General features: G+C 50.1%; 6 protein-coding genes and 1 pseudogene across 6 annotated transcripts; 3 read left to right on the top strand and 4 right to left on the bottom strand.

The window, feature by feature from the left end:
- Positions 1-552: 552 nt before the first annotated feature.
- On the bottom strand, positions 553-2,171 carry SAPIO_CDS4121 (Rhamnogalacturonate lyase A; the record flags this gene model as incomplete). The annotated part of the gene is made up of 4 exons (XM_016786753.1): positions 553-777; positions 850-1,495; positions 1,560-1,744; positions 1,803-2,171. The coding sequence occupies 4 exons, from the start codon at positions 2,169-2,171 to the stop codon at positions 553-555; spliced, it is 1,425 nt and encodes a 474-aa protein (XP_016643729.1).
- A 1,369-nt stretch (positions 2,172-3,540) lies between these two features.
- SAPIO_CDS4122 (uncharacterized protein) lies at positions 3,541-6,188 on the bottom strand (the record flags this gene model as incomplete). Its single annotated transcript, XM_016786754.1, has 5 exons — positions 3,541-3,706; positions 3,781-4,139; positions 4,873-4,961; positions 5,457-5,993; positions 6,053-6,188. The coding sequence occupies 5 exons, from the start codon at positions 6,186-6,188 to the stop codon at positions 3,541-3,543; spliced, it is 1,287 nt and encodes a 428-aa protein (XP_016643730.1).
- A 1,569-nt stretch (positions 6,189-7,757) lies between these two features.
- Positions 7,758-9,689, bottom strand: SAPIO_CDS4123 (uncharacterized protein; the record flags this gene model as incomplete). Its single annotated transcript, XM_016786755.1, has 3 exons — positions 7,758-7,772; positions 7,902-8,768; positions 8,871-9,689. The coding sequence occupies 3 exons, from the start codon at positions 9,687-9,689 to the stop codon at positions 7,758-7,760; spliced, it is 1,701 nt and encodes a 566-aa protein (XP_016643731.1).
- A 3,316-nt stretch (positions 9,690-13,005) lies between these two features.
- SAPIO_CDS4124 (uncharacterized protein) lies at positions 13,006-15,080 on the top strand (the record flags this gene model as incomplete). The annotated part of the gene is made up of 5 exons (XM_016786756.1): positions 13,006-13,069; positions 13,183-13,526; positions 13,587-14,404; positions 14,480-14,521; positions 14,585-15,080. 5 exons carry the CDS (start codon positions 13,006-13,008, stop codon positions 15,078-15,080), a joined length of 1,764 nt encoding a protein of 587 aa, XP_016643732.1.
- Positions 15,081-16,030: 950 nt separating this feature from the next.
- On the top strand, positions 16,031-17,012 carry SAPIO_CDS4125 (uncharacterized protein; the record flags this gene model as incomplete). Its single annotated transcript, XM_016786757.1, has 4 exons — positions 16,031-16,092; positions 16,179-16,483; positions 16,568-16,930; positions 16,993-17,012. 4 exons carry the CDS (start codon positions 16,031-16,033, stop codon positions 17,010-17,012), a joined length of 750 nt encoding a protein of 249 aa, XP_016643733.1.
- A 1,482-nt stretch (positions 17,013-18,494) lies between these two features.
- On the bottom strand, positions 18,495-19,391 carry SAPIO_CDS4126 (annotated as a pseudogene; the record flags this gene model as incomplete).
- Positions 19,392-19,670: 279 nt separating this feature from the next.
- Positions 19,671-21,025, top strand: SAPIO_CDS4127 (uncharacterized protein; the record flags this gene model as incomplete). Its single annotated transcript, XM_016786758.1, has 2 exons — positions 19,671-19,909; positions 20,059-21,025. The coding sequence occupies 2 exons, from the start codon at positions 19,671-19,673 to the stop codon at positions 21,023-21,025; spliced, it is 1,206 nt and encodes a 401-aa protein (XP_016643734.1).
- Positions 21,026-21,479: the final 454 nt, after the last annotated feature.

The following is a 21,479-nucleotide window of genomic DNA, read 5'->3' on the forward strand; positions in this document are numbered from 1 at the left end:
CAGAAACTCAGAAACGGGAATGAATTGGGGGCCAACCGGGGATTGAACCCGGGACCTCTCGCAACTAAGCAGAGGGTGTTACCCTAAGCGAGAATCATACCACTAGACCATCGGCCCTTGTTCCCATTCTGGGTTCTGTTGTGGGTTGTTGGCGACGGGTCTTCCTATCTAGCCCTAAACAGCCTGGATCCGGAATGTTAATTAACCACTTTAGCTTCTCCAACAATTTTATGGCGTCCGGGAGTGCTCCGCTTCAATCTCTGGCTACCGCAGAGTTTGCAGTGTCTCAATTCTTGCCGTCTGGCATACGAAGGGACCGAAACCCGTGCTTGACCCCCCCGAGTTGACGGAGGGCCTTGTGCTCACAACATGTTCTAGCATTTTCCGCTGAGCCGCAAGCCGACTTATCCATTATTTCATTTCTCATTTCCGCGTTCACTGAGTTGTTTTAGGATTAGAGTTGGTTTACGATTAACATCCCGTCGCGTTGTCGGGTTCTCACGGCGATGGCTGTTGTTCATATTCAGCCAAGCGATAGCCTGTATGTCCATGTCAATACACGTAGGCGGCCGGACTATCAGGCCCGATTGGCCCCTGAAGCTCAATCGCATCAACGATGTAGTTGGCGCTCAGGAATCCCTGGTCCCCCGATCCGAACACCCCGAGCGTCAGAGTATTCTCTCCAGTCTTCAAAGCTGACGCGGGAACATCCCATGTATACTGCTCTCCGTAGCCTCGATAGGCCCCGCGAGTAACTCCCCGGGAATCGATGAGTTTCTGATCAAAGAGTTAGCGATTCATCATATACTCTGAAGTGCCAGAATCGGAGGATACGTGGATGGGACATACGGGGGCACCGGGGTCTTTCCCCTGCCAGCTATTGATTTTCACATTCGGTCGTCCGCCTTTAAACGAGAGCGTCGTGCTCACTCGCAAAACTGTATTAGTTACTTGGTCGGCCTGCAAGTTGAAAGTAACAGTAGCCACTCCACCCTCCTTAGAGAATAGCGCCATAGGGAACTCTTCCGGCTTTGACTTTCCGACGACGTAGTTCCCTCCCCAGCTGGTCATACGAACGTCCGAGGGGTGCATCCGCTCAATCCGGTCGCCGTTCTTCAACTCGAATGGCTGGCCGTCAAAGTCACCGATGCGGAAAATAACAGGCGGTGACTTTTCGATCGAGATAATGTCCTTGGTTCCCGTCTGTCCGGCGACAATGGTGACTTTGTCCTCGGCGATCGGAAACTCGCCCCGGTAGAGCTTCATATTGTATGTGCCGGGCTTCATCGGTGGGGAGGTGTAATTGCCCTCGACGGTGGCCTTGGTCCAGTACTGCGCGGCCTCGTTATACCAGTGCACCACGGCCTCGAAACCCTGAGGTACCCCGCCGGCCACTCCGCTCACTTGCCCTCTTCCGCTCGTTGGGACGTACCCTTGGATGTCGAGAGATTCGAAAAAGCTAGTGTCGACATCCCCAGAGGGCTGCTCCCCGGTCCTGAAAAATGAAATGTTAGCTAAACGATGCTGTGCAAGTATTGATTTATAGAAGCTGAGCATACGTGAAACGCATGGCGTATGGTCCCATCAGACCGAATCTCCAGGGTTCAGTTCGCACGTGTCCGCTGTTCATGTACCAGTAGAGCTCTTGATCGTCGCCACTCTGAGTGTTAATGTCTCTCATAAAAGGCCCGCCAGACGAAGTTTCGTAGGCCACACCGGGCATAATCATCCAGATTCCTACTTTCTGAAGGCAAGGACTCTATTAGAGGCTGATCAGCAGCAATCTCAAGGTCAATACTAACCGGGCCTGTTACGCCATGAACGATGTCGTCGATAAAGCGATCAGCAGTGTACATCTTGCACCGCGTCTCGCCATTTGGACACTTGAAAGTATCTTTCCCCTCAAAAGCCGTGCAACCATCGAGCGTACCCGCCGTGCCATGCCAACCATCTGGGACAGCTGAGCGACGGAGACGAGCTAGCCACCGGAGCTCTCCCGGATCGACTTCGCCCGTAATATAGGTGGCCATGTATATCGTGGCATCATCTGGCTTGGCCACGAGATACTGGGTGAGCGGCGCCGACCCGGCCTTGATCGTGATCTTGACGTAGCCATTTTTGGTCTCTGCTGCCACTTGGGAGTTGCCCAGTCCAGAGTTTATATGCGTCATTTTGCTTGTTCCTTGATACTCGACTCCATTGTACTTTAGACTTGTGATGTCCCCCGTCGACCTGCGAACAGTTTTAATGAGCATGAGCTCTTGGATTGATGAACAGTCTAGAAATGAGGATGGGTATTTAGTACTTGCTGACGCCAAATACTAGACCAGCATTAGTATCAACCTGGTATGAATTTCCTGCCGTCGTCAGGCCAAATGCTGCCTGAGCCGATGTGAAGCAGATCGAAAGGCCTGCTAGGTTGGCGACGAAGTGGGCGGAAAACATTGTGGTGAACCAGTGACGAGCAGTTGCGGGAGGATGGCTAGAGATTCTCAAGTTTCCATGGCTGGAACGACACTTTCAATTTACAATGTAGGGGGCAAGTAATTAACAACGATCTACGCTAATAATGGCGAAGAAAAAGCCTCTATTTTATAATTCTCGGTCCCCGGCTTCCGGGTTCAAAGAGGGGGCGCCATTCTCGGAAGCACCTAATACACCTACCTCTTACGATGGTCCATGTAATAGTGAATTGCGGGGAGTCCTTCTAGAGCTGAGGCACTAATTACATTGAGATGCTGGTACGATAATCATTAATCCATACTTTCGATTGGAGCGCCACTGCTTGTGATTGACCAAATTCCGGGAAAGCACCCGTATATTTCAGCCTGATTCCTGGTGCTTCATCTATTTTCCCAGCTGCCCAAACGTATCGACAACGGCAAGATTAATGTAAACCTTTAATGAAATATTAAAGCAATTTCGGGGCCATGGTTTCAATGGCAAGCTTCTTATGGGGTAAGGAAGTGATGATCGTGGACCGCGGGTCTTTGAAGACAGCATCCCACCCACTCCGGCTGTTTTCACATTTGAATCACGTTTCTTTTTCGTTCCAGAGACCGCCACCATCGAATAAACTACTTAGATATCTGGAATGCGGCCCCCACGGCCAGGTTCGGATGGTAGTGATCAGCTCCAATTGGCGCGGGTGACGCACGTCACTTTGTCCATTTGTGATCCCAGCATTCTGGGGAATTTGGTCAAACTCAAGACCCAGAGAGTAGCATTCTGTGGGACCGTCTGTGAAAAAGGTTGCCGATCCGGCCTTGTTTCATAATAAGTGCTCGCATAGTTACAGAATTCTATCTCGGTCACTCGACGTCGCCCTGGTCAACTACACCGCGAACAATTCACAGCCATGCAGACCTAGACTCACCGCGCTGTTGACTTGCAGCAGATACGAGCCATTACTTAACTCCTCATGGCAACAGGTAACAAATAGTAGCAGGCGAAGGGCACGGAGATAAAATGAGTGCGCACGAAGTCTCAACATTCAACCAGCAGCTGGGAATTGATGAAATAACTCATGAAACCAGATGCTTACTCTTCCTTGACTTCAAATTCGTACGACGGCGAGGGGTTAGAAAGAGCCCACTTGATGCCTTCCTCAATGACCTTATCCCATCTAGTCGAGGCAGATAGCTTTGAGCCATATCGACGAAATGCGTGAGGCAGTCCTTTGAAGACGTTAATGTCCGTAGGAACTCTATGTACAACACATGATCATAGTTTAGTTGATCCGGAACTCGCTGTAATGTGGGAGGAAGTATTAGTCCTTACCCAGCGTCCGTCAGCAACTTGGCATAAAGAAGCCCTTCATCTCTCAATGGATCCAGACCAGTCACACCAAACACAGTTGGTGGGAGGCCCTTGACATCCCCCAGGCTGGCATTCCCGGGGTTGAGTTTCAAGTCGTCGACTTGGGGGTCCTCAATCTTCAAAAGGTCTGTGAAAATCTTGCATGTCTCCAATGACAAGACCGGCGCATTCTTACATTCCTCGTAGGAGGAGGTAGATGGGTGCTTCAGCTTTTTCAGCTGCGGCTCGTAGCAGTACATGTTAACGACGCAGGGTATCATCAGAATTTGGCCACGGAGCTCCGGGTACTTGACGGTTATGGCGGATTTTCCCAGTTTCTTCTGAAGAACAAGGGAAGCAGCAAGCTGCGCCCCTGCTGAAACCCCGCCAATTACAATTCTTTGATGATCTGTTCCTAGCTCCTCTATATTCCGGTGAACCCACTCAAACGCGTCCTCTGTATCGTTCCAAGCTGATATGGGCTACATTCGAAGGGAGATCGGGTGAAGACGTGAGACAACAGAGAGGAAATTATTAACGCAATGAAATGTGTGGAAACGTGGCGGGTTTACGGGGGCTGAAAACCGCGGATGCTAGTCAACGATGGCTCTGACGAGAGAAAGCGAGGGAGTATGAGGAGACGGTGTTAGGCCAAGGGGGAGCTCCGCCCCCCTCTTGTTGAACGTCTCGGCAAATGAGCATAAAGTAAAACCAACGAGGGACTTTAATAGATGGAAAAAGTCCACTTGAGAGCGTAGTGCACTGCTGGCGAACCCGAATCCAACTTCAGGGCTATATATATCAAACATCCCACGACACTGGCAGCCGGAGGCTTGTCCTCAAACATATTCGAGTAAGCGTCACTGACCTTCAAGGACTTTGCCTCTAAAACTACGGTTTTTAAGTTTAGAACAGCCTCACTTAATTTTTTCTTTTTTTTTTCTTTTGTCTGGATATCGTTTTAATGGGTAACTCCGAGTCAACAAAATAAACAGACTAGAAACAAGTCCCCGAAAAACTTCAACTCTCGACAATTTTAGGGCTCTGGGATTGGTCACGGTATTCTTATCATACCTTGGAGTTCATGGAAAATTCAAGGTCCTGCTCAGCACGCATCCGCCGGCGGATCAATGGCCTATGAGTCCACCAGTACCAGGTAAACACTGTGGTTCCCGTAAGTAAGGCGACTATGACGATGAATATCCATAGAGTTCCTGAAACAATAGTTTTCCTTTTATCTGGGTCCCAAGTAAACAAATCGGCAGAAAAGATGGACTTAAAGGCCACGGTTAGTGACAAAACACAATCAGCGGTGTGGTAAGGTGAAAACGAACCGCCACCGTAGTCATTGGCAGGAATATCATTGTCAAGAGGGCGACGGATCTCATCTGCGAGCTGTCTTTTCTCATATCCAACGTCATGTTTGTGCTGGCCCTGGCCAAGTTCGTATTGACGTTGGATATTTCAATATTTATACGGTTGTCCTCCTGCGCAAAATGATTCCACATCTAATGGGGTGAGGGAAACAGAAATCCTGGGTTAACGTATTGGCCAACATGGGGACAAAGACTGGAAATCTGAAAGCCTCACAGTTTGCATCGTAAGGGACATGTTGCTAACCACCATGCCACATTCGTTGATCCGGTCGCTGTACTCACCTAATATTTCGCGCAGACGATACTTAATTAACTCCCCCGTCAACTTCTGGTCTTTGTCGACAGCAGTGATATCCAGCCTGCAGGTATCACAACGGCTTCGACGGGGAGCTCGATCCGCCGTTCTACCCGTTTCAGCAATCATCTTCACTATCTGTCGCCGTGAGGACTTCAGCGTATTGCTCAAGTCCTGGCTTTGAAACGAGACCTGGAGGAACGACAGCATTTTCGAATTGTCCATGTTCGTAAGAAGGCCATCTTTGGAGGTTGTGTGTACGGCCTGGAGAGTAAAGACGTCTAGGATTTTGTCAATGGCCTTGCAGAGCCGGGCCCGGTCCTCCTCAATGAAAATTCCAGGAAGAAACATTGGATGTACGGAGGATCCCGCGCTCTTGCCCATCCGCTTGATGTAGTGCAGTTTTTGCTCCTCGTCGCACCCAAAGACCACACCGGCGTTAAACGGGCCGCGCGTGAAATGCGTTGCTGATAGAGCTAGGTCACCCTCCACAGTTGCGGCCATGCGTAGAGTATATGCTTTGACTGAGATTTAGTTCCTGTCGCTTCTGGGCGTGGACTCTGCCGTTTCAGAGACGACGTACCAATCTTCATGTCCGTGAGCTCTTCATCGTAGATGTCTTGAGCCTCGAAATGCGCAACTTGTCTTTGAATAGTACGACCAATTGTGGGGTGAATTCCGAAAATTGCAACCAGTTTCTTGAACACGGCCAACTCCATTGGCAGATATGAAACAGGGGCTGGCTCTTCGAAAATTGGACTAGCACGACTGCATAGACTGGGGGCATTAAGACGGCTGATGAGCTTGATACATTTTCCACTGTTGAAAAATCGGAAATCTTTACATGAGGAGGGCGCCGGGCTGGCTTTGTTCATAAAGGAGGGGTTCAGTCTAGGCGTAGTTTAGCCAAGGAACTTTGTGAGGCAAGCATCGAGGCAACAGCTCATGGTATTCGAGGGATGCGCACTATATCAAACCACTCATTCCATTGCGGAGTCGACCGAATCCGGGTGACAATGGGTCGCTAGACAAGCCGTCAGTAAGGATATTCTTCTGGCCAGTCTCCTGCCTTTGCTTTTTTTTTTCCTGGGAGGGGGGAAAAAAGAAGAAGAGGGGGGGGGGGGGGGGGGGGGGGTAGGGTTACCGACTTCATGCGATTCAAGTTTCAATACGACAGTGCTTTCTCCGGTACCATATACGAAATTCGCGTAGTCCGCGTCGGACCACCGATAGTCTCGGCGCTCCCAATCCATCCTTATCTATCAATAACTACTTTAAAAGACCGGCCCGTACGCTGTCTTTTCCTTGTGTGGCTGGTTACTGGGGAAAGTCCGTTCGTTGAGAAGAAACTGCAGGGGGCATGGGTTATATTGATTTCATTCCTCCTTTCCGCGGGTGGGTGAAATTGAGGCTGCAGCTGCAGCAGACCGTTAATATAGATCAACACTTCAATAGTTGGCTCGCCCGACGGAACCCCACCTGCAGTCTAAAGCGAGCCGCGGCAGGTCTTCGCCACACATGCGGGCGTATCATATCCTGCCACGCATCCTGCAGCTTGGGCTTTCCGTAAGGCAAATTTTGAAGTGTCACCAAGACGTATCCCTCATATCTCATCGACTTTTTGCTCTTCTGAGAGCTGGCAGCGAAAACACAGCATCGCTGAAGGACAAAACTGAATTAATAGGAGATAATATGACGGCAGATAAAGTCCACCAGCCACCTGAGACGCAGCCTGCCTGGGGCAGTTTTGTGCTCCAGAAGCGATACAAGGATCCCATGACGCTGAAAACCGTCCTCGACGACAAGTATGGCGAGGGAAACTACAGAGTAACGGTATGCTTCCATTTCTCCCGATCGGGGCAGAGCACTCGAGGCTAACTTGAGCTCAACCGTAGGTGGCTCGAGATCGTTGGGTTCTGTCCGTCCCTGGAACCATCTCCGAGGTACGTAAGACCTACACAACCCTAGCTGGTCTTAGCCTGGAAAAGTGTCGCATCCGACTCACAAGTGTAAATACACAGAGTGAACTACGTTGTATTGAAAATAAAGTGTTTAGGCACTATTAACGTCCAGTCTCGCCTCTGCAATATGTCGGACTGGACGCTACGGGAGAAGAAGAGTTGATGGGGCTTACTTTTCTGTAGATAAAAGCATAATACCGGAGTGTCAGGGCGGGCCCACATCTGTACGAACGATGGATGTGCATTTATTCGCGCATTCCTATACATATCATTTGCATTTATCCCGCCCAGTTGAGCCAAAACAGAGGTCATGCACATAGTCTCGCTTTATTCTCCACGAGGCTATTCACACGCATCGTTAGATATCAGCTAGTACTTTTGCGGCCTACTATACTTGGGATGATCTATACATACTTTCAACCTGGTCTTCAACTCTATAAGCACCTGCTGACTCGTCAACCTCTCACTTACTTCGGGCTCCAGCATCTTCTCGATCAAATCCAGAAACTCGTTAGAACACCGACTCGCTTTCGGATGAGTGCGAAGATCTTTGATCCAGTTGTCGACTTCTGGCTTCCTCTTGGCTACCACCCGTTCGCCACTGGTCTTCGTACAAGTAAAGAAGGTATCCTCCACAAAGCCTTTCAGTATTTCGTTGGGCGTCGCCCTCGCCTTTGCAAAGAGGTCCCTCGCCGCCGTGAAGCCTTTGAGATCCCATGTCACCATCTCAAGGAAAACGCAACCGAGGCTATAGACATCCGCCTTCCGACCAATCTTTCCGTCTGTGACATCGAACTCCGGAGCTCGATACGTGGAACTAAAGTCGAGATTCCTCGGGTTCTGACGTGATCTAGAAATGCCTGTATGAAGTCGCCCTAGGCCAAAATCGGTTATGACAAGCCGGGAGCTATTCTCTGCGTAGAAATAGAGGATGTTGTCTGCTTTGATGTCGCCATGTCGGCCATAGAGCTCGTTTTCTTCTCCGTCCGCGATACCGGGTATCCCGCCAACCTGCTTTAAGCGCGAGTTGTGAATTAACGTCAGGGCCTCGGCGAGAGCATGGCAGTCATACATCATCCGTTCGGTATGGCTGGGCGGTTTGCTCGGTTCATCGAAGCGTTTGAAAAAGTCCCATAGGGTCCCATCCGCGTAGGGGAATAGGAAATAATAATATCTTGCTCCGTTCTCCAATATCTCGAAAGTCGCTAGCACTTGAATCAAGCTCCATCCGGCGTTAGACCGGAATGGTAACAATGATGCTAGTTCTAAGTTGAATGCTTCGATCCCGTCAGGCTCATTCAACCTTTTGAGAGCGAATTTCGTCATGTCCGCTGGGATCTAACCACATGGCAGAGGCCAAAGTCAGCAATTTTCCAAGTGTTTCAATGTCTGGACAAGACTCATCCAATGAAGGCTACTGCAGGGGGAAAGGGGGCTTACACCGAGTTCCTTGAAGTTTACGTGGTCTTTGTCAATCTCGACCACCTCGACCACACCAAATCCACCGTTCCCATCGTGGAGACCGTTGCTCGACGTTGAGTTGACCGGCTGTCGAGAGTTGACCGGCCGTCGAGAGTGAAAGGGAAGGACATCCTTGTCGGTCAGTTTCAGATGCCTATGTTTGCCTCCGATCCCTTTAAAATAAGGTGCTAGAAGGAATCGCGATGCTTGACAGAGGTCTCGGCAGAGGTGGACGTTATCAAACATGTGGGTATGTTCTTCGCAGATGGCCGTCTTCCTCTGGTCTGGGTCTGGGTGAAGCTTCATCGGTAAACAGTCGTCCGATATTCCGTCATCGAGAACCGACTGAAGGTAGGACTCCCTGCCTTTGAGAATGAGAGCTGCCAATACAATGACGGCTCTGCCACGACCGTCCCCGGCAGCGCCAAAGACCACGCTCCTCGCGAGTGTGTTACAGTCCGGCTCCGTCTTCTCCGGTAGAATCTCTTTGATGACGGCTCGAACCTTAGGCAGCGTCATTATTCGGTATGCCGTACATCGCGGAATGAAAAAATTAACAGAGTTCACCCCATTAAGATGAACTTCTGCTCCTCCCAGCTCGTCACGTATTTTGTCGCATGGCGTGCCTTTCTGTTGGATCCAACTCTGGATATCGCTCGACTCAGGTTCCCCAGTATAGAGATGGCTTTTGTCGTCAAGATAGTCGCCATTTCCTCTATCCTCAAGGATAGCTACTCTCTTGTCTGACAAGCCAAGCTTGCCCTTCTCGCCGTAGTCGATGTCGTTACCAGGCGGCATCCTCACGATCGACGCCGGACAGTTAGTGGGGGATGTTCTCTGATACAAAGAAATAAGAAGAAAAAAAAAGAAAAAGAAAAAGAAGGAGAAAAAAGAAAAGCGGGAAAGAAAAAAGTGGAAGAGTTCCGCAGAGATGAGGTGACCCTGTTCACTGCTGGGTTCAATCATAGCCAAACTCTGCTGCCTTTTGGACTTAGCCAGTGGAAGTTGTTATTCGAAATATATGTGCGCGCGCGTGTGCTTTCTAAGTCAACGAACGGTCTTGGAAATTTTGGGGGCACGACCGAAAATTCCAGATTCCTTCAATCATATCGGGTGTGGGATGAAAAGCGCCACTGATTTGATCTATATCCCAGTCAATCGTCTCTCAATCGTCTCTCATTCGACGGCTCCGCCTCTCGCCGCTTTCCTCTGAGTCTCCTTTTCTTTTTACATTTCATGCCTAGATGTCTCATAAACTCTATATACACATATACACCGATCACATTCATTTCTTCCCGTGACAGCTTAAAGCGGCTTGAACCATTTCCTAGAGGACCTAGATATGGGGGAGTTCGGGGGGTTTATATCGATAGAGCGGCCTTCATCAACGATAAACTTTAATTGTTGAATATACTAAGATGGAGAGCGGAAAGGTCCATAAAATGGGCACCCTTCCATTTGTTATATTGACGGCATAGGGCTGTTGGCTATTGAAGTGTAGAAAGGGAAATGTCAAACGGGGGGCTTGGACGCGCAAAAGTGCATAGGCAGACCTGAAGGCTTCTTCTCTATGGGACCAAAAAGAAGGCGGTGAGGCCCACTAGGCCCAGGTTGCCATCCTGGACCGCTCTAATTTACGGCCAAGGACTAGCCCCATGACCGAAACCTTTTGTCTCACTTCGGAGCCTGCCCACCCTTGCACACGGTGAGGAAGACGCCAGGCTCAAGCTCACTGCCCCTGTGGAACCTATCGTCTCATCAAAGCTTTACAGCTGACAATATCCGACGGGCGTCAGGAGATGGAAAACAAAGCATCCAATGAAACCGAGCCAAATGATTATTCCACTTGCTAGGGCACGCACACAAGCGGTGCACGGAGAATATTCCTAAATGTGGGCCTCCTATTTACTCCCATCGTGAATGCTGCACCTTATCACTACGGGCGATGTCAGTCACGCGAGGTTCTATATAAGCAATGACTATCCTGTCCTTCATGAAATAACGAAATAACGGAACCTCACGCGTTGGCAGCCCTAGACATCCGACGACTATCGTTCCAGCCGCCCACTCGCCGTCTTACTTAAATCGCACTGGTACTGAAACCTTAGGCCACCATAGGCTACCAGCTAGTCCTCAAGATGGCGACAAGTATGGCCAGTTGCCGTCAAGGACAAGCCAATATCGAGACGGATGAGAATGGGCAAAAGTCTATCAAGTGCCACGCTCGGAACGTAAACCGCACACACCTTGCGCAGATACTGGAATCCAAATGTCCAGGTGACTACTCTGTCCGCGTAAGTAGCCCGAGCTAGGATTATCCCATGTACATACTTCGTCGACTAACGGATCGATAGCTACAACGAGACATATACCTAATTACGGTTCCCAGCTACATTACTCTTGTCAGTAACTCCATAGATACCTTCCATTCCAACAACTTCTGACCCAAGATCAATATAGGACGAAATTCGGAAATACCGATGATGGACTTGGGTTTCCGCGCCCCAGAGACTTTCGTTTGGGGAAGAAAAGAATTGGGGGGGAGGGATCCTAGGTTCCTGGGGAACTACTATGATATAATAGTTTATGGCATATCACGCATCCTTAGTTTCAAGAGCTGTGCTCTAGAACCAGCAAAAGAAGATAAGGAACTAAGGGAATCGGGTTTCCATGGATTAGACCATATACAGCCAACGCGTACTGGTAGCCACAGACGCACATCTTGTTCTAGACCACCAAACGAATCGCAGTTACCCGGTGCTTTTATTGGGCTCAAGGAACTTCCAACTTGGTATATATTACATCAAAACGGAGGTTGTACCAAAGGCGCGACCAATGATTTTACTCTCGTTAACACGTCTCGGCCCACTAGCAATCCTCCAACCCCTCTGGTGTTTTCGAATTCACAGGGCAGTTCATCTAGACCAACTCGACGCCCACAACATCTTGTACATCTCCCAAACCCGGGACATCTCCAGTGACCCACCAAGGCACCCATTTCATCACACCTTGCCGCCTCGTCCTACACCACAATGCAGCGGGTCTCATCCAACCCCTACTCAGAGCAAAGTAATGACATACCATTGCATTCCATGCTGTCACTACCGGTCAGGACGATCGTCCCAAGTGCGGCATCAGCAGCGTACGATTTGTTTTCGGTGGTGCGGATCCACTAACATAAGACTATTTGGGAAATTAAGGCTGTATCAAACTAAACTCGAGGACAGTAGCTCAGCCCTATGGCATGCCCCTTGTCTCGTTAAAAATGACTGGAATATCCGCCATCCTAGTAACGGCGTCTAGCGAGGACGATACCGTCCCGACAGGATCGGGATCTCTCTTTCCTTCTCGAAATAAGCAGATCGTTATGGTTTATAAGACTAAATCGCTATTTCTCCCACAGCTAGAATTTTAAGTGTCCGAGACGCCCAGAAAGAACCTGTTAGCGGGTGTACGATCAAATAGGGGCACGTGGTCCTGAGTGAACCGTCAGAATTGTCCGGTGCCATATCTTGTCTAGAACCTGTTGCGTACGGACGTATAATTCCGGCAAGCCGGCACGTCTTACTATGTTTGGTGGGCGTTGGTGACGTGGTTCCCCAAGTCGCATATTGCTGCGAGCTTGGATACCTTGGTGATAGATCGCTCAAGGAAGCCAGAACGATGTAATAAATAAACTACGCTGAACCCTTCATTTAAGGTTCACGGTGGGCACTTGAGGTCGGGTTATTTTATTTCTGTGGCAAGCTGGCAACCAAGCGAAATAATCTAGTTTAGACCAGAAGCTGCGCAGTGGCGTAGGAATCATCAGATCATTGACGCTTCTCACTCTCTCTTTAGCCATCATGGCTAATAGGTGCCGATCACATCTCTTGATCATTGCTGACTGGCAGAGGCGCCAATCACACACGCCATTGAAACCACTCCATCTGACGTCTCAGATTCTGCGATCCGACAACGAAGAGGGGTAGTTTCACGACCATACATTATGATTATATCCCGGCTGAGAATTTCAATCTCATCTTTGCAGGTCCACCAACAGTCCACACTCATCACCACTGGAGTGGAGTACAAAAAGAAAAGCCAAAACAAATAGACAAAAAGACAACCGACCATGGGTGCTACTAAAACGGAGCTCCCGAGCGACCTCAAAGAGGTGGATGTGATTGTTGCTGGAGGTGAGTCGAAGATGCCTATGGAATTTGCTTGAGAAAATTGGGTGACAGAAGACGCCGCGGAGAAAATAATGAGATATATTCTAACGGCAGGTGCATCCGGTCGGTTTATCTAGGTGGCACCACTGCCTGTGTTGTAGCGAGCAGACTCTCCGATGCTGACCCGAATCTCTCAATCCTCGTCATCGAGGCTGGTCCGGACAGCTACCAGGATCCCTCTGTGATCCATCCGCTTCTTATGCTGACCCACTTGATGCCGACTAGCAAAAATACCCTCTTCTACAAAGGATCCAAGGAGAGCCAGCTTGCAGACAGGGAAGTGGTCGTGCCCTCTGGTGGCACCCTTGGAGGCGGTTCCTCGATAAACCTCCTGACGTATAGTCGGCCGCAGAGGGATGATTTTGACTCTTGGGATACGCCGGGTTGGACTGCGAATGATATGATTCCATACTTGAAGAGGGTTCGGCAACTCGCTGTTCCCGGGCGCTTAATCTGATATTGACCTAACATCTTCATCCAGTTCGAAACCTATCACGGCCCCGGATCGCCTGCTACCCACGGAGACCTCGGACCCATCCATGTCTCCGAAAGTACTTTCAACGTTGAATGGTCTGAGAGCGATTTTATCCAAGCAGCAGGGAAACTTGGGTGGCCGGGAGTGAACGACTTAATGGACCTTGACACGAACAACGCCGTCTACCGCAACCTACGTTTCGCCAACAAAGATGGCCTGCGGCAGGACGCCGCGCATCGCTATCTACATCCTCGTCTACGAGATGGAGAGCACCCGAATCTCCACGTCCTCGTCGAAAACCAAGTGATTCGTGTTCTGTTCGATGAAAACAAGAGAGCTAACGGCGTCGAGTTCCAGCGCAATCCCAGTCTCTCCCAGAACGGTGATAGTTCCACGACGCCTCAGGTTGTCAAGGCCAGAAAGTTAGTCATAGTTTCGAGCGGCGCGTTGGGCACGCCCCTTATTCTGGAGAGGTCAGGTGTTGGAGACCCCGAGATCCTTGCCCCGGTCGGTGTTCAGCCCATCGCGGATGTACCTGGCGTGGGTCGCAACTATTTGGATCACCATCTGCTTACTTACCCGTACAAGTCAAGCCTTCTTCCCAGCGAGACAGCCGATGCGGTGTATGGAGGTCGCCGGGACATTCCCGAATTGATTCGTACGAATGATGCCATTCTTGGGTGGAATATTGCAGATGTGACTGGCAAGATCCGACCCAGCGACGAGGATGTGGCCGTCCTCGGACCGGCATTCCAGGCTGCTTGGAACAAGGACTATAAGGAGAAGCCCAACAAACCCCTCACAATTATCACCTCTCTTAGTGGGTGAGTTTTGCCGGCCCAATCCAAAGCTGTATCGAAACAATGGACAATGTGCAGACCCTTACCTTTCTTCAATAGCTTCCCTGGCGATCCAACTGGTGTTGAACCGGGTCAGTACATGTCAGTCTCGACATTCACTCTATATCCCTATTCTCGTGGCCATATCCACATCACAGGACCCAGGGTCTCCGACCCACCAGACTTCAAGACAGGTTTCTTCTCCGATCCCGAGGATGTCGACATCAAAATGTCAGTATGGGCATACAAGAAACAGCGAGAACTATTCCGTCGCATGGAGATCTACAGAGGCGAATATGCTCCAAGCCATCCGCCCTTCCCCGCTGGGTCTGAAGCTGCATCCATTGACACGAGCGAGCCATTAAAGGACGTCAAAGATATCGTCTACACTTCGGAGGACGACGCTATTCTCGAGCAATGGCTGCGGAAGAATGTGGGGAGTACCTGGCACTCTATGGGTACTTGCAAGATGGCGGCTAAGGAGAATCTGGGTGTTGTGGACCATGACCTGAGTGTCTATGGGGTGAAGGGGCTGAAGATTGCAGACTTGAGCGTTGTGCCGAAGAATGTTGGCGCAAATACTGCTGCCACCGCCTTTGCCCTTGGCGAGAAAGCAGCGGACATTTTCCTTGAGGAGCTTGGTTTGAAGAGTGCTTGGTGAATATTTCGAGATGGAGGTTGCAAAGAACGGGATCTAAGATATTCGCCCATAAGATCAATGAAAGGATCACTTGTTTCTGCTTCTTGTTTTCACTTATTTTTCTTGCTGGTTTAGGGAGGGGACCTGGTCTGCCGCGTCAATAAATAAAAAGAAAGAAACAGAGAAGAAAGAAGTCAGAATTAGAGAAAAGAGTCAAAAAAGAAAAAATTGTTGCCCAAGGGAGGAATCGAACCTCCGTTTCCACGGCCACAACGTGGCGTACTAACCACTATACGACTTGAGCTTTTGTTGCGTCGCTTGTGCGATTATTGGACATGTTCGCAGTGAATCACAGCCAAAGTAGCAAAACGAGCATCCTCAACATAAGGCGAGCTTCATGACCCGCTAGCCTATCAACCGATGATAGAATTCGATTTACTAGAATGGGGGGAATATTGCGAAAATTCTTCGATCCATTAAAATGAAGAGTGATAACTAGCAAAAGTTTCCATTTTTTTTTTTCGGAGATATTTCGTGCGGAATTCCTACTTAGATTCCATCACGTCGCGTTGGGCGGGGCTGGGAAGATAACCACGATTGCTTGCATGGAAAAGTAGACACCGCAAATGATCACTCCGATCGCGGTGTGCATTGCGCTTCTTTCAAGAAGGGAATAGTGGCGATGATGCGTTGGAACTTGAAACTTGCGGGAGACTGAGATATTAACTTGTGGATTTGTCATCGGGGCAGAGCACATCATCCATAGATCGAAACGCGTAATGAACAAGAGGAGCATCTAATATGCCGCTCTATTGATTTCACGAATATATCAAGTTTGGCGCGGCCGCATCTAGATAGATCTGGCGTAAATTGCAGTCTGTATCTCTCCGGCTCTTCGACATCAAACTTCACATTAACATCCAACTTAATTCCCATCATCTCCATCTCAAATTTCACTCATCCTAACAACCATGGTCAAGTCATCCGAGAAGCTCGTAGGCAAGAAGATTGCCGTGATAGGTGGCACATCTGGGTAGGTTGTAATAGAATGAAGCAATCTTGCTATCATTGACAGGGTCGGTCTCTGAAGGCTGTCCAAGCTAACGGACTCGGGAGTAGAATTGGCTTCGGTGCCGCCCAGGCTTTCCTTGACGCTGGGGCATCAGTGGTCGTCATTTCATCGTCGGAGGAGCGAGTAGCGGATGCTGTCAGTCGGCTCAATCACGCCAACGTGGAAGGGAGGGCTGGCGATGTGCGCGATGAGGCCGCGTTCACTACGCTCCTCAAAGAGCTTGCTCCTCTCGATCACATCGTCTTTTCGGGAGTTGACAAGATTATTCGCGGCCCATTAGCCGAGGCCGACCTTGGCCAGGCAAAACATCTATTCGGGGTCAAGTTTTGGGGGAGTGTGGTCGTTGGCAAAGGTAATAAGCGTCTCGCCAAAGAGGGGGAAAAAAATATAAGGCACAGTCCTGCACTTTCACTATACTGACTCTTTTTCCTCGCAGCGCTCGCAAAGTATGACATCTTGAAACCCGGTGGCTCCCTAACCCTCACATCAGGAACTGCAGCCCTCCGCCCCGGAAAAGGCGCCTCGATCGGTGGCGCCCTTAACGGTGGTGTCTTGACCCTTACAAAGGGGTTAGCTGGCGAGCTAAGCGACAAGCGAATCCGTGTGAATACGGTCGTTCCTGGGCTTGTCAAGACGGAGCTGTGGGACAAACTGGGCCAGAGCAAGGAGCAGCAAGACGCTCTTTTCGAGAGGGGAAAACAGCTCCCTGTAGGCTTTACCGCTACTCCCGAAGATATCGCCGAGGCGTATTTGTATACAGCAAAGGCCGATTACGCCACTGGCACTTTGATTGTTATCGGTAAGTGGAGCGGACATGTATCGACAGTGCATAGTTATATACTAATGATCCTCTAATAATAGACGGCGGAGGCCAGCTTTAAGGAGACGGTAACGATACTCGCTCGGCGTGTACTAGTTCCATTATTCGCTAAATCTCTAAATTATTGTATTTCATTCTATATGGCTGGCTTCATAGCATTACGGCAGATAGTATAATTCAGGTATATTCCCAGCATTCTCCTATTTTCGTGACTAGATACAAAGAAGGGGCATCTTCTCCGAGTCGAGGTTTGATTGACTCAGAATTTCACCCCGTGAAACCAACTTCGGTTCTAGAGGCGCACTCTATCTCTGTCTGCTGAAAGCCCCCCGTGTACTTTCCCTTCCACCTGGAGTGCCTCCAACTCCTGGAGAGATGCACTACTGGTAACTCGCCCGCATCTCCACCCCCCCACAAGCAAACCGTTTTCAATGTAATGCGCGAGCTTAAAGGCGATCGAGAGGCGCCTTACGCCCTTAACACCGATTACGGCCAACCCGAGCCGCCGATTGATTCAGTATTGAGTGTGTAGTCCAGGTGAAGAAATCTTCGTGGCACAGCTCACCACAACATTCAAGTCTATAGAGCACATGGGAAAGGTGAAATCTGGGGAAACTTTCAAACAGAAGGTATCGGAATTAGGGCTTTCGACTTTACGAGACGCGTTCAAACCACTCAGTTACCTACCATACGACATCCTCCACCAAATATTGGATATCCCCCCGATTGGTGATGCCATAAACCTGAGGGAAGCCTCTCCGTATGTAAAGGGGGTTCTTCTAGCCAACTGCGCAACATGGTGGGCACGGGTGAAGAGGGACATGGCATGGTTCTACGAGCTGCCGCAGATCGTGCAGGAAGTAGAAGAAGCCGGCAGCTACAAAATCGATCTCCCGAAAGTCTAGTCTTGGGCAGAGGAAGTGTCCCACCCGGCCCATTATATGCGCGGTCCGTACCTTGGGCTTGCTAATCGTCGTCGCATTTGGACACCGTGTTCGATCCTGGCCGACCTATGCCGCGCAAAGTACCTGATGAACGGGATGGGGTCTCAGATGACCTGAAGGACTCGGAGGAGTTGGACTGGGAGTATGAAGATCAAGATGAGGAGGAAGAGGACGGGGCAGGTGAGGAGACCCATGGCGAGGGTGGGGGCAGCAGCGAAGTTGACGAAGCCGACCGGGGGAAGGGGGGCATGGAGCTGTGGGAGAGTAGGTGTCTCCTGTTGTGCCATATATTATTCATTGTTGTTTCCAAGTAGCACAATTAATCAATCTGAGGTGGGACTATTTGAAGTGTACAGGTCCTCATGATGATAACGAGTCTGTTCCATGAGGCTTTCACAAATATCGAGGGTAATATGGTCCATCCTTCTCAAACGCAAGACATGTTGGTGGTGTAAACGGTTCGCTCTCGCGCTTGTGATGGCCTACGGGAAGTTAGGGGAACGAGGCTTGCCAAACGGACGACCGTCTCGGGATCGTCCTCGTAGTAGGCTACAATGTTGGCATCCTCTAATATCGTATATACCAGTGGTCATCTAGCGCTACATCAAAACTCTTTCAAAGGCCTCACCGAGCCCGCTCTTCTCCAGCCATGCTTTCAAAGCTTTCATATCGTTACGATTCGCCCTTTCACCACGCCTTTCGCCAAGCATATCCGTAATCTCTTGCATGCCATTAAATGCCCGTCTCAAACCATCTGCATCCTCCCGATACCGTTCGCTAACTTTCTTATGCTGCGGGGGAATGTCACGCCAGCTATCCGTCTTAATGAAATTCATAAATTCATCAATTGCGACAGGACCTCCCTCTAGACACAAGATCCCTGGTTTCCCAGAGAGAAGGAACCCTGTCAGGCCATAGGCAGGGGCGTAATTGACCAGGTCGTCTCGCTTCTCGCGCGTACTGATGGATGGGAAGTAAAACCAAACACGGACCATTGAGGTCTCCTCCTTAGACGGAGAAGCTAATGCCTCCGCCTGTGTCGATTGTGCTAGGTATTCGCGTGCTGCCTCCTTTGCATGTTCGATGACAGTTAAGACATCTTCATTGGGTAATTCCGCGGTGAGTCGGGAAGCCTCGCTCTTGCTCATCCAGTCTGGCTGCTGCAATCTTATCCTGGCGGCGGGAGGTTCTGAAGCGTTGGCTTCTGCTGTCAATGGGAAGGACAAGGTAAGTTGTAGGGATTTTGCCAACCCTCCTGAGTCGTGTGCGACTTCCAGATTCAACACCAGGTTTATACACGTGCTGGTCAACTGCGGTGCCGTTTCTCGATTACTCTCACACCAATCTCGGAGGGTGTCAAGTAAGTCGGACGAGGTGGCGTCTAGTGATATGGCACTGTCTGACTCGTACATCGCTATCAGAAGGTCGATTTGGCCAATCTGAAGCTCCATAAGATCCTTCGATAAAACATCACGATCTCTTTCGTCGGTCATCATAATGCACGGGGGGTTATTTGCGCTCTAAAAATTCGGAGGGTGAAGAGGGTCTCTTTTCATCTCTATCAAGATGCCCCCAAGTCTGCAACTGCTAATTGTGGAGAAAAAAAGGACCACGAAAGGAGTTTTCGTGAGAGAGGGAAAATCTTCAATTTTCTTTTGGATATTTTGAGTTGGTTTATGAACCGAGGTACCTAAGTACTTCTGTAGAGTGGTCACGTGCATCCGTTTGCGACTTAGTGACAGGCCAGGGAGAAGAGCGAAAAAACAATCGCTGCAATGGTTCCTTCCACCCAGCCGCGGTACCACCCCGTAGACCCATCCACTTTCTTCATGATGGACCGTGATACGCTGGACTTCATGTCCCAGGAATCTGAGGTGCGGTGCGCTTTCTGCCGCAGTCCTATCCGCCTGGCCCCTCTCGTCCTGGTGAGGCCTATTGACCCTCAAGAGGCGGCCGAGGAAGGGGGCAAGGACAGCTTCAAATATTCTTCGTCGACAGAGATTCTCAATGGGACGTACGACCCGCGAGTAGTTACTAGGGAGTCAATAGAATGGATCCGGACGACACGGATCGTGGGTTATAGTTCGGTGCTTGGGCAGTAGGTTCACTCGATAGTAGCAATTGTGTCTCGGACGATAACGGGCATAGCTAACGTAAGAGAAGAGCATATCTGTCTGGCGAAGGATTCTACGTTGGCAACACATTTGGGAACTGGACTGATGGCGACATAAACATCCCAGAGGCAGATCGCAACCCTCCATGCTACCGGAGCAACGAACGCCAAGAGACGAAGAGAGTCTGCTACCCGTTCCACTGCTCGTGTTATCGCCTATTTTCCAAGTGCGCATCGGGTTCGTTTGATGCGGAACTAGATCCGGATCGACTATACAAATCCATTTCGGACTCCGTCTCCCAGTGGCATCCCATGGATTTGAATCTACCATACGCAAACAATGGGCTGGAGTTCTATCATGATGTTGACGTTTCACGGTTCCGGACGTTACTTGGAACTGAACAGCTTGTCTGCGACCCGATGTCTTGCGACGAGGTAATGGAGTATCTGAAAGAGGTGCTGCAAGATCCGAGATTTCGTCGTATCCTTCCTGGCGATCCCGTGGCCGGCGTTCCCCGGCTACGTCAGATCGGGTATGGCATCCGACGTCTCTACAAGAGTCGTGCCGCACCCTATGGCCTAAGGAACCGTCCAGAGAAAGACCCATTCTCTGTCTTACCGTTCGAGGTGCTCTTGGGCGTCTGCCAACACCTAGCCCTCCGCGAGGCCTTGCTCCTCCTCCATGCATCGCCATGGTTGTACCGAAACATGCGTCATAGCATCGAGTTCTGGTTTGCCGCGATGGCAAGGCACCTGCCGTGGTTCTTCGAGATTCGGGAAATTATAAAGTGTGGAGACTCTTGCATTCATGGCGTCGATTTATATGCTGTCATTCTCTGGGCATTCGAGGTATCCTGGGGCGCGCTGAGACAGTCGGAGCCGGGTGAGGCACCACGGTCATTATGGGAGAGACCGCATGCGATTCTCGCAAATAGGAGGCGTATTTGGCATGTCTGCGAGAAGCTCCGGAGATTCTATCGTCGAGAGTTTCCATCTAATTACGTTGCCGCGAGTTAATTTCATTTTGCCTTGGTTTCACGAGTCTTGACTGGAGTTCTCGTGAGTTGGCGCATGGGGGATATGCTTGGCGGCATGGCCTCGCTAGGACAACGACGAAGTCGATACTCACTGCTGTGGTAACCCGTACGCGGGCCCAGATTACAAGGAAGAAAAGCCATCAATCAAAGGACAAGAAGACGACCTGGACGGTGCGATATGGTGGGGTGGCGACTGTTCGTGATGCAGGTTGATCATCGCATCACTACCAACGGCCGCCACCCCCAAAGTCTGCGCGTTTCCTCTTCCCGACCTGTTGGAAGGATGCTCGCTCTTCAGGAAAGAAGAAAATGTGTATCGTTATCAGGCGTGCTCGAACGATGCAGAGACTATGTCCGGGCTTAAAGTGGCAGGCTTTTTCGTTTACGAACTATCGCGAATGATGTACGACTTATGGTGAAGGGCTGAGCGGTTT

This window comes from Scedosporium apiospermum (assembly GCF_000732125.1).
Source record: "Scedosporium apiospermum strain IHEM 14462 chromosome Unknown SEQ_SAPIO_0090, whole genome shotgun sequence".
Lineage (NCBI taxonomy): Eukaryota > Fungi > Ascomycota > Sordariomycetes > Microascales > Microascaceae > Scedosporium > Scedosporium apiospermum.